Below are 16,670 nucleotides of genomic sequence, written 5' to 3'. Positions count from 1 at the left end.
CTAGGAATTACAAAAGTTGACCTAAAAAGTGTTTTTCGTCTATTTATAGTGTCCAGAATTTCGCTGGCAGAAATGCCCTTCGAGAGGTTCTGCGGCCGTACAGTTCCATGTGCGGACCCCACTTTTCTTCTGCTCTTGCATTAAGAGGAAATCTGCGGCCGCATAATTGTCTCTGCGGCTGCACTTCAACTTCTGCGACCGCACAATTTGGTTGCGGACCACAATTTCAAGAGGCTTCACACTTGGCCTTCTGCACCTTCTCTAAACTTATCAAACTTTGTCAGTACGACCAACTTTTGCGGTCGCACAATTTGGTGTGCGGACCACGCTTCTGCTAAAATCCTGTGAGGCTTCAAGGGATCTTCTGCGGACCGCATAATTATCTGTGGTCGCAGAATTACTTCTGCGGACCGCACTTCTGCTTGCATTTCTCCTTTTTGCCTTGTTGAGATGGAATACTCATTTTTGAGTTAGATTTCTTCATTAAGCTCCAATCCTCCAACATGCATGTAATTCAAACAATTTTATTAGATTTGAAAATAAAAATCACTACTTTCGGACTAAAACTAAAACAAGAAGGTGCTAATAAATGGTTAAAATCCACATTTATCATGCACGCAATTAATAATAAATGAAGTTGTTGGAGATCTCGAAACACTTAAATTAAGGTTAGTATTCAAAATGACCTATCGGATCGTCACAATCTCTCTATTTATTTTAGGACGTTCAGGAATTTAAATTATTCAGTTTAAACTCTTAATTTTACTTTGATCTAATGTTTCTTTGTTAAACTAACTTTCATCCACCACTTAAACATTTATTTTAAGCATCACTGGTTTCACACGCGTAAACTCCGTTTAGCCTAGTATGTCATATGAAAAGGATGGAGTGAATAAAAGACCGAAAACGACTGTACCCTTAAGACAAATTCTGTTACAAGTTATTGTATTATAACCAACTTTGTAATCACTTCAAAACCTCAAAAGGGGCTTACTTAGAGAGTATAAGACAAACTGTTATCGGTTGATTTGACAGTGGAGTTGATCATGACAATATATAGCTAAAAAGGACAAGAAAATAATTGAAAGCATAAAAGAGAAATAAATGATGTACTCCCTCCGTTTCAATTTATGAGAACCTATTTCTTTTTTAATTCATACAAAAAAGAATGACATATTTTTCTATTTGAAAACAATTTACCTTTATCAATGATTTATAGCCACATAAAATATATGTGCTTTATTTTACACCACAAGTTCAAAAGTCTTCTCTCTTTTTTTAAATTTCATATTCAGTCAAATGAGTTCAACGTAAATTGAAACGGAAATATAACGGAGGGTATCTTTCCCGGGAAATGATGCAAGGAGCAGTTACTTTAATTTGTGACATGAGTAGAAAAGTTTCTATTTTCGTGCATTTAGTAATACCGTGGGAAGGCTGTGAACAGTGATGCACATGTGGTCTAGAAGTCATTAATTTGCCTAACCTCTAAGAATTTGGACCATAGTGCAACTTTCAAGTATTACATACTTTTAAATTTGGGAAAATGGTCAAATATATTTCTTTACTTTGGTATATTATTCACATATATCCTTTGTTATACTATCGAGATATATCTATTTTTATTGTTAGCCAAACTTTTTAAAAATACCCTTCACCTACCGGAAAGCCACCAAATTAAAAAAAAATATTTTTTTAAAAACTCATTAATAACCCGTTAAACTTTTTTCATTTGCTGCACTTCTTCCTCACATATTAGTCATCTACTTCGTAGTTACTTGTTGAACTCAAGAAGTGAAAGATATAAAAATACTGACAACTATATATTCATTTATATATTGAGTCCCGATTCTTTTAATTTCCTTATTGTATGTTTATTATATTCAACGTTTTCCATTTTTTTCCTTCTAGCTTCTCTCTTTGTTTTTTCTACCATGTCAAACTGTACCGAGTATTCATCATGATTTTCTTTCTAACATGACTTAGAATCTTTATAGCATCTTATTAGGTTAACATTTCTGAAGTCTTAAGGCAGCAACCGAAGTATTTCTTCCTCCAACAGTGAGCCTTTGTTGATGAGTATTCACGCACCACAATTTTCTTATTATACTTTAAGCATTTGGGCAACAAGTAATTATCGCCAAATCACGCCTAAAGTTAGATTCCAAACTATGGGATGTGATACTCATAATTCTTAGTAACAACTGAACTTATAATGAACAAAAATTTAAAAATAATTAGAGGAGATTCAATTTAATATCAAGCTACAGTCTACGAAGTTCATCAAGAAAAAAAGAAAGCATACCAATAAGTTGGAAAGCAACTTAACAATCTAAGTACACTAACTTCATGTATTAACCAAACACAAGTATTATTAAAGTATATATCAGTTGTTACCAACACACAAACCAACTGTCAAGTGTGTATTACATTAGACAAAGAGATGCCATATTATAATCACACACAAAAAATAATCAAAAGTGATAACATGACATCCTAATGCCACCATGAACAACTAATAATCAAAAATATAGGTTCTTACTAATTCTACTTCACCATCATTCTCGGTCTCTCTCTAAATAAATAAAATGTATTAAGACGTCGCATAAATTTCGGTTTTGAATTTTTAAATGATGGGTTTAACGGGTATAGGTAATGAATTTTTTTAAATAATTATTTTATTAATTTGGTGCCTTTCCGTTAGGTGAAGGGTATTAGGTGAAGGGTACTTTTAAAAAGTTTGGCTAACTATAAGGGTAGATATGTCCCGATAGTACAACGGAGGTAGATGAACAATATACTAATTTGCCCCTTTTCCCTTTAAATATTTATCATCCTCGTGTATTTGTTTACTCATACCACGCTGTGTGCAATTCAAAAAATAAATAAATAAACTAAAATAAAATAAAGAATCTATGCATGCTCCCTTTTACCTATATATACATATAGAGTTATTCTCTCTTCTTCTCCCCCTTGCACTGCAATGGCATCAAGACAATCAGAACTATCTTCTTCATGTTCCACCCTTCTTAAATCCAGGTAAAAACATTCATTGCTTGTTCCAAATATTTACTCCAATCTAAATAATTTATCGTTACACATATATAACTACGTTTCAACATCTAACTTTTCCATTAATATATAAGAGATGTTTCTTCCTTTTTTTTTCTTTAGATAAATGTATGAGTGTAAGAAATATATCTATTGAGTTTTGTTTGTGAAAAATGTAGATGGTGGTCGAAAGAGACAGTGGCAATAGTGACAGGAGCAAACAAGGGCATAGGTTTTGCCTTAGTAAAAAGAATGGCAGAATTGGGATTAACAGTGGTTTTAACTGCAAGAGACAATACAAGAGGAATGGAGGCAGTTGAGTCTCTAAGGAAATTAGGCCTATCTATCTATTATCACCAGCTTGATGTGTCAGATACTTCCTCCATTAAAACATTTGCTTCATGGTTTGCCAAGAATTTCACTGGCTTAGATATATTGGTGAGTTTCAAAAACTTCTTTATTTCATCTGTATTCTAATTTTTTCTTTTTTCTTTTTATATTTCACATTAGTTTTAAGTAGTTAAATATCATTGCTGTCCTATTGTCTTTTTCTTTGGCATCTTTTGAAAACTGAAGTTAATATATAAGTCATTAGATTTTGAGTGCTTTCACTCAATTAATATATCAATGGCGAACGATTATGACAAATAAAGTATTACTATAACAAATTTAATTTATTTAAACCGTTTTCTATCAAAAGAATTTAGTCTATTGTGCGCGTCTTTACTATCGATGGTTAGTAATTGGTAGTTACCTGTTGTTTTTGGCAAATAAGGTTTCTTTCACGCAGAGTAACTTAAGAAAATTACAAAAATGTGACAGGTTTTGGAAGTAGTGTTTTATTTTTTACTGCTGTTTGGACCATAAACAGAACTTTAAGGTCAAAAGTTAATAGTGTTTCCCATAGGGTAAGCGAGGACAGTATTTATTAAAATTAAAATTCTATCCATGAGAAAAGCGGAATAATTCAAGACCATCCACTTTAAAAGATTTTATTTTGGGTTAAAAGGGATGTTATATCACTAAGTAGCATAACAAGAATCGTTCAAGGATGTCCCATTAGGATCAAGTCCATGGGAAGTAGAGATACTAGAACTTTGAGGGCTATGGCCAAATACTCAAGTTAGTTCATATTTACAATTTGATTCTACATATCTGAAAAGTTACTTCTTTTCCGGTTATGCACCAAAAAAGGTTATTAAAGAACCTACAACTCGGTCTAATAGAATAATGACAAACAAAAACAGAAGTTGAACCATATATAAACACAAGTTTTAAGTTTCGTGAGGTCACGGCATGTTTCTTGATTTTTGTAATAGACAAAAGTATTTAATGTTCTTCAGTATTCACTTTGATTTATCCAAAGTCAGTACCACACTAAGAAGAAATTATGGTGGTGTGTGTTTTATAAGTCGTGAATAAAACAATTGTTCCTTTCCTTCCATTTTATAAGGTTGGATAGCTTAATAAATCTCCACAAATATAAAATAAATATATAGCATTTCAAAATACCTAAGCATCTACTGGGCAGGTCTTAATATTTGCATATAAATTGCTATTAGAATACACTATACATCAATCATGGCAAACTCGGAATGTTAAAATTGAAATTTTTTAAATATACAAATATGTCAATTTTTTTTATTGAACTTATAAAAAGGAGTGGCATATAAAATGAAATGAGAGAATAAGAACTAATATGTAGTTAGTATAAATAAGGTGAAATTAAATTGTTTATTTTTTAGGAAATCAAAAACGAAAGTAAAAAAGTTATACTAATTCTAAGAAACCAAATTCATGACTGATATTCCAAAAACAAATTTAAAATCATATACAACTTAACTTGATGGTTATTCTATTTCAAAGAAGTTGTTTCAAAATCACACCCAAAAGAAAATCCAAAAGAAGCCTAAAACTGCATGATGAAAAGTAGACCAATCTTTGCCTTACAAGACAACCAGTTTATAAAAGAATGAGTGGCGATCGAAGGTTTATTATACGTTTGCCTTTTGGACTATTCACTTGTCAAAGCGGAACGGATAGATGATAATGCAAAGTTTGAGTGTTTGACCGTATGAGAAACTCTTCTGTGGTCAGAGTCAGAGTACTCAAACTCAATAACATATCACCATCAATTTTAAGGAAAAGAAACCGAGACAGGCTGTGGCCTGTGAGTTACCCATCAATTTTATCCAAATAAATTTTTGGTGGCATATATTTATAAGGTGAAATACCTATATATCTGTTTTGTTACACATGAACTTTGGGATTCATAAGTTTAATGAACTCGATAAATGTCATTAGTTATCGTTTATATAAATTCATAATGTTAGCAAAATTTTGGCCAAATATTCAAGATTGAAAAGGGAGTAAATAATGATAACTGCTGCTATTTGTTGACTAGAATATATAATAAATATTTGCAGATATTTGTGAAGAAATGTTCTTTTCTTTCATAATTTATTAGTCATATGGGGATGCGAATGAATTAACCCAGCCCACTAGGCACATGGTTAGATTTGTAAGACGTGAATCCGCACATGGTGGACATTTTTATTAATGTGAGTGCGGGGCGCATTGCAGATGATAGATATATTTGGTTTTCCCTTTTTCTTTTGTTTACTTTCTCTTCTTCTTTTTTTTCCTTTTCATACATGCCTTCAAGTAATGTCCCATCTCATAGGGTGAATGATGTAGAATCTTGGCATCAGTTACTAAATCCTTGCTTTTGAAAGTGAAATGTCACATGCACCAATATAACCTAGAGATTAAGCTAATGTTAGTTAAATAACTAATATTTCATTTTACTACTTCGAAAATGATCGATGAACATCCAATAATTCAGGAAAGGAGAAGAATAAACAATCTCACTTAGATAAATATAATGTATCTTGTTGAAGTTTCCAGTTGATATATATTGACTTTTGATATAGTGTTAAATACTATTTATTTCAGGTAAATAATGCAGCTGTATCATTTAACGATATTCACGAGAACTCCGTGGAACATGCAGAGACGGTAATATCTACAAATTTTTATGGGCCCAAACGACTCATGGAAGAACTCTGGCCCATGTTTCGTTGTTCATCCACTGTCGCTCGAATTCTTAATGTTAGCTCCAGACTTGGGCTTCTTAGTGTAAGTAATTTTATCAATACAACCTCTCTCTTTTTCCTAATTCGCCAATAAATAAATAAATAAAATCTGTGTTATGTGTGTATCTATACTAGATGAGGCACGGGCCCAACATTATGAATTCTTTAAAATTTACTTGGCTGGAAATCAACTACCATTTCCTGATGAGGTAGTTCGTACAAAAGTTATAAAGAAGCTAGAACTATTGAAAATACCATCTGGATAATTGCATACACTAAATTTTGCACTCTTGGGGTCTCGTCTAACATAATTGAGATCTCATATATGTTCGTTTCTCTCTCTTGATCAGGATAAGAAAATATTAAATCTCTCTCTGATCTACTTCCCAAGGACAGGGTGAGCATCTAGTTCATCCTTAATGCTTCTTCTGCTAGAACTTACCTTCTCCATTCTCTGCCATTAGCACACGCAAATTTATAATTTAAACTGCAACTACTATTTGAATAGTACATTCAACTGACGTATTATGACAATTTTAAATGAGATAGATTAACTGCACGCTTTCGGTGAAGAATGAAACCAAAAGAAGAGTCAGAAATTTTTTGGAATACCACTGAAAATTAATCAATTCTTCCTAAGTCAACTATGATGAAGTAGAAATCTAAAGGAATTTAGGCGAACTAAGTCCAAAGAAGATATAAAGTTTGTATTATTTTAGCTTGAAAGTGCATGTTTGGTATAGGTTGACAGAAAAGAACATAAAGACAGCGACAAGGAGACATAACGATAAATGGATAAAGAGTCTATATATTCTAGCACTTATAAAGACACTGTATGGAGAGCTCTAGATAGTTGAGTCACTTCCCTTCGGTCTGAGTTAATAGAATTAGTATCAACGACTTGTTACAACCCTGAGAAATTATAGTTATATCTAGAGCATAATTTCCTTGAGAAATGACTAATAGCAATATAGTTAAATCTAGAGCAGAGCTTTCAACATCTAATTCTCAACAATTCCTTTTCCTTTGTCAGGGTAGTCACATTGCTTGAAGTAGATTTAGGTTGGTTTGTCTCCGACAAAGGTATCATCAGTAGGTATAACATCAGATTTATCCTCAACTTGATCGATATATTTCCTCTTCTTTTCCTCCTTCATGCCCAAACCTCTAAATCAAAGTTTTTAGCAGATTCACCGTCGATTTGTCTCCTTTGGTAGTATCATCAGTAGGTATAATCCTCAAGCTTATGTGTTTCCCCTTTTCTTTTTTTGATGTGTTTCCTTTTTCTTTCGAACAACTCATTGTCTTCTTTATCCTCCTCCTAGTAATATTTTAAATCAAAGCTTCTTAGGGGTATATATATTATTCAATAAGGGCTCTCTTTACCCTTAAAATTTGATAACAATTAAACTTATAATGTGGTTCTAAGGACATGTGATTTCACTTAATACCAATTGATAAATATGAAGATTAATAACAGAAATGAACTATAAAGTAAAGCAAACCAGTGTTAGAATGGAACTCAGCCCTCGAGTTTGGATACCCTCGAACTGGTTGATGCAAGAACAATTAAAATATAACAAGCTGATGACCAATAGTATAAACGAAAAAGAGAATTATATTGCTTTGATATCTGTGAACAATGTGTGTTATAAATGATTAGAATCCCTCTTTAAATAGTAGAGGAATTCCACTTATGGTATAATTCTAATTACAGAAGGAAATCTCATGATTAACTAATTAACCGTTTCTGATTTGATCCGTTCCGAGATTTACGCCATGATCCTCGACCAGTCACGGATATCTTGCCTTTATGTTATTGTGCTATCTTCGATCTTGCTCGATGTCTGTCTCATTTGGCTTCGATCGCTACTAGCCTCGATCTCGACAGATACCTCGATTCTGAACTCGGTACCTTATCCTCGTGATTTAGTCGGTTCTGTTACGAGGCCGTCCTTCGATGCAACCTCCCAGTCTCGGTCAAATAGTAAAATCGGATGGGCCCGATTTTAACCATATACAGATAGTCCCCTCGTTTTTTGGAGTGAAGTGACAAGAAACGAATTGAGCCTTTGATTTTCTACCTCGACCTGTCATGACGTCATCCTCGTGACGTAAGCGACGGGAGTGACCGAAACGTCCCTTCGGTACAGTTACCCAAGTCATTAATGAGTGTCAGTTGGTGTTCGGCCACTAGTGCCTTTGAACTGTCGTCGTGAATCCAATAAATAGACCCCTTTCTCATTGATTCAAACTTTACTTTCACTTCCTTCTAATCTCCAAAACGTTTTACATCTCTTAAGTTCATCCCTTCTACAAATCTTCAGGTCTTGCTGTTAATCCTTTCTCAAATGTCAAGTCCTATTATCTTCCTCTTCTTCAAACTTACACAAAAATGGCAAAAACATCGAAAACGGTACCACAAAAAGAAGCTCCTTCATCTTCTCAAACGGCCGGCAGGAAAATGCCAGTGGAACCTCGTCTTAAGGAATGCATTCCTGGGGGTGCGCGCTAAACTCCGATTTCAAGACCGATAAAGCCTCGTCGATTCCTGGTCGATGCGAGCCAACGTCGATGTATATATGCTCGATAACTGAGAAATACCTTAAGCAGGTAAAGAAAGACTGCAACTGGGAGGGCAAAAAGGTGGTGATCCCGACCCCCGAAGAAGACATCACCACCCATGTGGAAGGGTTTCTAAGTGTTTACACTTACCCTTTCACGCTAGGCCACCTTGACCCCGTCATCGTTGATTTTTGCCGTCAATATCAAATAACCCTAGGCCAAATCCATCCTTCCTTTTGGCGAATTATTATTCTGCACCGATTCTTCGTGAGCAAAGTTGAGGGGCTCCCTTTCACCCTCGATCACCTTGTTAGATTGTATAGCCCCCGCCTCTATCGCGGCGGGTTAATAAAATCCAATGTTGGGCTACCAAAGTGTTGTTCTCGAGCATAGACGAGGACAAGGATCGAGGGTGGATGGGTCGGTTCAATCGAGTGAGGACGTCCAACATAATCCCAACCGAGAAGATGCCATTTCCTGAGAAATGGAACCTGAATCGTAAGTACCGTCTCACTGTTAGCTTCCATGTATTATTTGTTCCTTTGTCTTTTCTTATTGATGTCTTTTTCCATGATGTAGCGGTCGCTTCGATGCCCTGTGCGATTCTTGGTCTCGAGAGCTGGGTTCGGAACCTGGCCTCGACCTCTACATACGTCGAGCGCTCATGGCGCGATTTAGTAAAGGGCCGATGGGAGGCCAAAAATCATGATAAGCCCACTTTTTGTCTATTTGATGATTTGATTAAAATGCCCTTCTTCTACTTATTCAATTTCCTCGTGTACAGGCCTGGGCAAGGATGCGATCATGAGGCCCCCGTCTGGTGAGGAGGAGACTTCGACCCCGGTTCCGAAGCTGGCGAAGGATAAGAAAAGGAAAAGGACCTCAACCTCCGAGGATCCAAAGGCTAAGAAGAATCCGGTTCGTAAGTCGAAGAAAGACACCGTTGCCCTGCCTGCGGATGTGATTCAACGGCTAAGGGAGGAAGAAGAAGAAGAAGATGAAGATGATGGCTTGGAACTGGTGGCCCGAGTGAAGAAAACCATCGAGGCCCCAAAGGCCGCTGAGTCGGTGGTGGTTGAGGAGATTCCGCCTCGAGTCAAGGGGATCTTGGAAAAGGACTCGGGCAAACTCTCCGAGTCATCGATATCATACTTAGTTTATTTCTTCTCTTCCTGTCTAATTTCCTTTCTTTTTTTCGTATATGCTTTGGCACTCCATCAGGAGGCATTTTCAAAGTCCCGAGCAGAGCTGAGCCGATGTAAGGCCGACCTCCAAGGGTTCACAGAGGAGAGAAATGCCCTTAAACTTCTCAGTGGGCAAAAAGAATAGGAGATCAAGGACCTCCGAGCCGAGTTGGCCAAGGCTCACAAAGATCAGACCGACCTGATCGAGCAGGACATGAAAATCTTAAAAGCTCATGGGCTCGATTCGGGGACGGTGGCTAACATTTCAATCTCACAGCTGCAGCAGAAGGTCGAGAGGATCGAGCAGTTCCGCGAGGAGGTCAACATGATGAAGGTGGAGACCTTGGGGTGGAAAGAAAGTATGGACCGCTTTGCTGCTGAAAAAGAGGCTGCTCGAGCCCAATTGTCATCGGTCGAAAGTCAGCTTTGAGGTATGAAGGAGAAGAGCTCAGCTCAGGCAAAGAAAATAGAGGAGCTCGAGGCTCGGTTGGCTTTCGAACTTGCAAAGGCCAAATCTGAAGCCGAAAAGGCAAAGGCCGAGGCAGATACGATCGTGGTCGTCTACCGGGATGATGCTGAAGCCGCTCATGTCCAAGCGAGAGAGGCAGCCGAGATCACTCAAACTCGAGCACATTGGATTGCTGAACTCGCCAAATGCCAATCTCGGAGGGAAACCCTCGAGGAGATCCATGCTCGAGGTTTCGATCTTACCGACGAGATAATAAAGGCTAAAGAGCATGAAGCTGATGCTAGAGTGCTGGCCTCTTCCGATGATGATGATGATGATGGCAGCAAGAGCAAGTCCGAGAATGGGGAGGAACTCGATAGTGGAGAAGCTGCCCCTGAGGAAAATTAGGAATCTTAGGTTTTTTCTTTTTTGATTTTTTGTGTGGGAACCTGATCGATCCTTGTAAATATTTTCGTATATATAAAAGATCATTTTTCTCTTTGACTTATCTTTATTCTATTTCCTGCCTCGTGAAAATTTTATTTCATTCATGCCTTCATGCCTTTTGGAGATTTTGCTCACAAGTTTGGGACTTTAGGCAACTAGACCGAAGTTGGACCAGTGTAGTCTTTAAAATCGAGTGAGTACTTGTTCGAACTCGAAGTAGAGTGACCCTTAGGTTTTAGTTGAGTAAGGACGATTTCTCGAACTCAAAAAATAAAATGGCCCTTAGGCTCATGAATTAGGCCAATATGGCCTCAAAAGAATGGCTTTTCCCCTTTTTCAGCTTGAAAAATTAATCATAAATATTTGTCATGCCTTAGCAAGAGATAAATTTATACCCATTAGGTTTTTCGAGGATTGATGTTATCGAAATCCTTTGCTTTGTTATGCCTTAGCATAAAATTGTCCGGGAGTTCTAACAATTTCATACCCCTTAGGATTTTTCGAGGGTCGATATTATCGAGACCCTTATTAATTCAGCCGAGGGTTGCCTTTTTTAACCGGTTTATGTGAATATTTGAAGGCCTATTTTATAACGGATTTCGAACGTCTCCGAACCGTGTTAATTTGGCCGTAGCCTTTAGTTTGGGATTTGCCCCTTAGGCTTGTTTCCCTGCTATACTTCGAACTCATTTGAAGTGTCAGTCCCCGAGTGGGGTGGCCGTGGCCGTTGCCTATAAAATCGAGGATTGCCCTTTTAAGGTCTTACGATTTTGAGGTTTAGTAATTCGATCATGTCGATTTTTTAGACGGCAGTCCCCGAGTATAGAGTAAATTGTTTGAACTTCAGTTGTGATCGGCCCTTAAGCAAGTTTCCACAATAGATCATAAGTATGAAATTGTAAAGTATAAATTTCTCTAAGGCATGGAACCTCTGGTAAGGAAAAATACTTCTTTCAATAGATTATACATGCGTACATGTTTTTCCATTAGGGCTCGAGTAATCTACATAGACACGGTTCATTTGACCGTTTGGTCCTTTACCTATCGAGACTCTATCGACACAAAGTATTTTCCTTGTAACTATCCGAGGGTGATGCCCCTCAGTATTCGAGGTTGATTGTAAAGGAGCCTTGGATACTGTTGAATTGCTTTAAGTTAGCACGAACAATGGTTTCCTCGTTAAAAACCTCGCCGGAAAAACCCATTTGGGGCAAATACCGATCTAAGGGAAAAAGAGTGCAAAGCGTGCTTTCAGACCTAAGGACTTTGGGTTTGAAGAATCCTTTGGTGTCTTCGATTAAACACCTGCAAAATGGTTAGTATAAAATATAAACGAAAATGGAGAAGGTCTGTCACGACCCAAATCAATGGGCCGCGACGGGCACCCCGTACCTTACTCAACCGAGTAATAACATAACGTATCTTTTCGTATCATACTATCAAAGATAACTGAGCCGCAGAGGCTGCCGTGAGATAGGTAGAATACAACATGTAATACCAACTTATACATAAGACATATGGGCCTATAAGACCAAAATAACCACTCGTACACTTAACATAGGCCGACAAGGCCATATAATCCTTTACGTACATGACATCTATCTATAAGCCTCTAAGAATACATAATTGTCATAAAGGTCGGGACAGAGCCCCGCCATATCAAACAATACACATCTAAATCATACTGACCAAAAAAGCAACTCCGGAGCAAATGGAGTGCACCAACGTATTCCGTTGAGCTGATCGCCTACTTGGAGGAGTCTCGGCCTGTCTATCGAGACCAGCGGGCATGAAACGCAGCGTCCCCAGGTAAAAGGGATGTCAATACAAATAATGTATCGAGTATGTAAGGAATGAAAATAAGTAAATAATGGACATGAGAGAAACATGGAGTAAAAGACTCGACATGTACGTCTGCATAGCTCTGTGAATCATTTTATTTTTTATAATGTCATGCATATACGTATAATTGTCATACCATGCATAGGTATATGCGTTCATAACATCATCAAGCCTCTGAGGGCATCCCATCATATCATTTCGGCCACTGTGGGCAAATCATCAACATATACCAGCTGATCAGGTGGTGGTGCGTATATAACGCCGTAACCTTTTTCCATATTCCCGTTTCCCATATCCCATATACATATATATATATACGTATATAATGCCATCTGGTCATGGGTCAATGTACATGTATAAATGCATGAAATGCATAAGAAATACGTTAATAAGATTTCTCGGAATGTCATAAAAATAATATGCCTGTCAGATAAACTTTATCAAATACGTATTTTTCTGAAACCCGTGAATAGAAGATATAATAATAATTCACATGATAAATCAAGAATATAGAAACCCCTAGTATTTCTATGAATGGAGTCATTTATGAAAGTTGTGCATTTTGCTAGTTTCATTTGTATTAGTTGCATCATGCCAAAAAGAAAGAAGGGATAGCCTTAACATACCTGGACCGATTCTCTTGACAATTCCTCTAACTCACGTCGTTTGCGACGAAACACGTAACGGCAGATCGAGGTAGGGAAAAATCCGTATGATATTCTGGAGAAAGATTGCACCGTACTCCCTTAGAATTTGTCAAATCTCATGTTCTTAAGACGCCATGAAATCTGGTTTGAAACTGATATATGTATCTCTTTTAACATGCCAAATCTCTCTTTAAATTGATATATGTTCTTAAGGTGCCAATCTCACGTTTTGAAGAAAATATTGAAGCAACTCACGTTGTTAAGATGATATGAAATTTGGTTGAATCTTTGTTGAACGTTGTCTAACACTTTGCTATAAGACCTCTCTATGACTTAGAGAGGTTTTATGCCTTAAATGGAGTGGGCCTCACATACTAATGACTAAGCCTTATAATCTTACTCAATTGTGCCACATTTCCATTATAACATAAGAGTCACTAAAAAAATAAAAAGGGGCTGCCACGTGAAAGACATTCCTTATCCACTAAACTAATTAATTAGTTAGTCTTCCACTAAAATTACTAATTACCTAATTATCCATATAATTAAGAATTATCTCAGATTACTTAAAATACTACTTACTTTTAATACACTTTATACACCTTACTATTATGGCCATGTCGTACCTTGTATGGTACTAGTCCATAAATATCGAGTATTTTAGCTCGGACCGTATTTTATCCCAAAATGTCAAACTTCGACGAAATTCATTTTCTTCAATTTTCTTACCCTCTCACCTTCACGAATTTACTCATCACTTGTTTGAAATAGCATAATGCTTATAATCTCAATATAATCCCATTCCCGAACTTACGTCGATTAATTTAAAACGAAACTTTAACGTACGAAAATGCGGAATGTAACATCTAATTTCCGATCTTATATCAATTTACTTATGGCGTACTTCCACGTACTAAAACATGGGGTGTAACATCATTCCCCCCTTTGGTACATTCATCCTCGAATGTTGACTGATGTACTTATCATTTTCATGACTTATGTCTTCCGAATACTTTAGTACTCTTCTTTCCATCTAGGCAACTGTTCTGTGAATAATTTCAAAGGCCAGGGCATTCCCCCCTTAGGCCTCTTTCTCACACCATGACTTATGGTCGAAATCCTTCCAATCTCCTAACTGTTGCTACCTTCTATCATGCAGCCTGTACGACTTTTACTTTGTAAGTGCGCCTATGCGACTCTTCTCTCCTTTTTCCTCCAGCTTTTAGCCAATCTCTAGGCCTCACTTTGTAAACATATACAGAGCTTAATAAGATATCCCTCTGGGCATCTATAGGTATACTGAACTTCTTTGCTCGGTACTTTGTCGAGCTTACGAATATTGCTATATCTTATTTCATAGGCCCGGTTATCCATCCGCATGACTTTACTGCATCTAAGTAGGTCATACTATACCATAACTCTTACCTCGATTTGTCGTTACTGAGGTCTACTACCAAACTCCAGGTTACTCTCTTTTCTTATCCCATATATATAAATCTAAGTCCTTTAATGCTTCCTCATTACTATTCATCTTAAGTATGACGACCTGGTCTCATCTCATAATGTTGAACCTTTATCCATCTATTTTTGATTCACCTTAATGTTGATCCATCATCTACCACTGATAACTTGACCTCTTATATAACACTGCCGCTAGGGCTTACGTCTCATCGGGGACATCTGGAGTAATTAGATTGATCCACCTAGGGGTGATACTATACTTCCATAACCGTACTTCATAGTATCCCAATGTGATTCACTTTACATGGGTATTTTAATCTCGTACAATTCATGAAATCCTCTTCACGTCATTACTCAATCAAAGGCCCAAACGTCATCATTTATCTATCACAATCACACCCTCATTTTACTACCAGGGCAGCATTCCATCTCTTCTAAATGCTACTAGTCTTAGACTCCTTTGAGTTCATTCAGGCTATACTGAGCTTTCTATAACTTAGAGAAACCATCATCTCTCTTGTTTTCACGGGCTTAATCCCGAGGGCTTATCCATTTTCGTCACCTTCACATTTGCCCTTTCTTATCCTTACTCATGTCTTCCTAAAACCTTGTTGCTCTACCATACTTTAGCTTGCGACCTACACATATCCATTTCTACTACTCACAGCCTTCCTTCAACTTGCTTGCACCATAAATTTCCTTGTGTTATTCTGGAACATCAAGCGAGACATCATATCATCTCTAACTCTTCTTTTACTCTCTCAACTAGACCTCTCGATACCTAGAAACCATAGGCTGAAGATATGCCACTGACGACGCCGATACCATTCTTGGATACTGAATCCCAGCGCTTCTAGCCTTCTATCTGAAGTATGGACTATTCACAACCTTCTGCACTTGAATATCTCGTACGTTGTTCACCTTTACCTTACTTACCTTAAAATATCGCCTCACATTCTTCTATCTCTTTCATAACCTTCCTTCCACACAGGTATAATTCACTTCCTCAACTTGAAGCTTTATTATAATACTTGCACCTCTGGTGCATTCACAATCTGGTGAGAGCTTCATACCGACTTTTTATGAGACTGGTACTCTTCTAACTGGCTTTCTTGTAGAGCCGTTATAGAATATGGTTGTTGTACTATCTCTCTATTACCTCTGATATTAAGAGTGATCCTGCAATATTCTCAATCAGGAGGTCTGTAATTTTCTGGGTCCAATAATTAGACTACTGATTTACTTCATTGATGTAACTCTTTACTTTCTTCTTCCTTCTGATCAGCCTTTAGGCTTAAGCTATCTTCCAATCTGTGGCTCATGGTATTAGTTATTACTTTAGCCTTTCACGGACGCTCTAGAATATCCGTGATACCATCATTTAACAATTCAATCATTTGTCTATTACCTGGACTCAATTTTTTTCTTTTAACTTATTCCGGAGTCTTCTACGGCTATATAATTGTTAACATATATGCGGCGTGGATAATACTCTGAAATCTTAAGTGCGTTCATAACGTAACTAACTCTGGATCATTGATCGAATAATTCCTTTTGTTCCTTCTCAACTTTCTTTAAACGTAAGCTATTACTTCTCCTGGTCGTTCTGCCACTTGTTGCGTGCATACTTAGCTTATCTTAGTTCCCACTCATGCCGAAGTTTTATGCAACTTATATGCTCTCAAATATTACTTTTGGTTTCATTTCCTGCTCATTAGCCATGATAGGTGCCACTTTCTTATGGGGTGCATACAATATTGTTGTGAGACTATTGTTACAAGACCATTTCCTCTTTAGGTCACTGCGCTTAGGTTGAAGCCTTCTTCCTTATTTCCTCAGCTAGTCTTTTGTTGTAGTACTTAGGGAAGACCCTCTGATTCTTGTAAAGTTGCGAGCTTATTACATCGTATAACCAATAAAATTGTTGATG

General features: G+C 37.0%; 1 protein-coding gene across 1 annotated transcript in view; it reads left to right on the top strand.

The window, feature by feature from the left end:
* The first annotated feature begins 2,875 nt into the window (after positions 1-2,875).
* The window catches only part of LOC107781563 ((+)-neomenthol dehydrogenase-like), a 47,573-nt gene continuing 33,778 nt past the window's right edge, over positions 2,876-16,670 (top strand). Inside the window, exons 1-3 of the mRNA XM_075242194.1 lie at positions 2,876-3,039; positions 3,231-3,489; positions 6,007-6,189. Of these exons, the coding sequence (XP_075098295.1) occupies positions 2,984-3,039; positions 3,231-3,489; positions 6,007-6,189 (498 nt within the window). The 5' untranslated portion in view covers positions 2,876-2,983. The remainder of the gene's footprint in view (positions 3,040-3,230; positions 3,490-6,006; positions 6,190-16,670) is intronic.

This window comes from Nicotiana tabacum, chromosome 21 (assembly GCF_000715075.1).
Source record: "Nicotiana tabacum cultivar K326 chromosome 21, ASM71507v2, whole genome shotgun sequence".
NCBI lineage: Eukaryota > Viridiplantae > Streptophyta > Magnoliopsida > Solanales > Solanaceae > Nicotiana > Nicotiana tabacum.
This window is presented reverse-complemented; position numbering and strand designations above follow the sequence as displayed.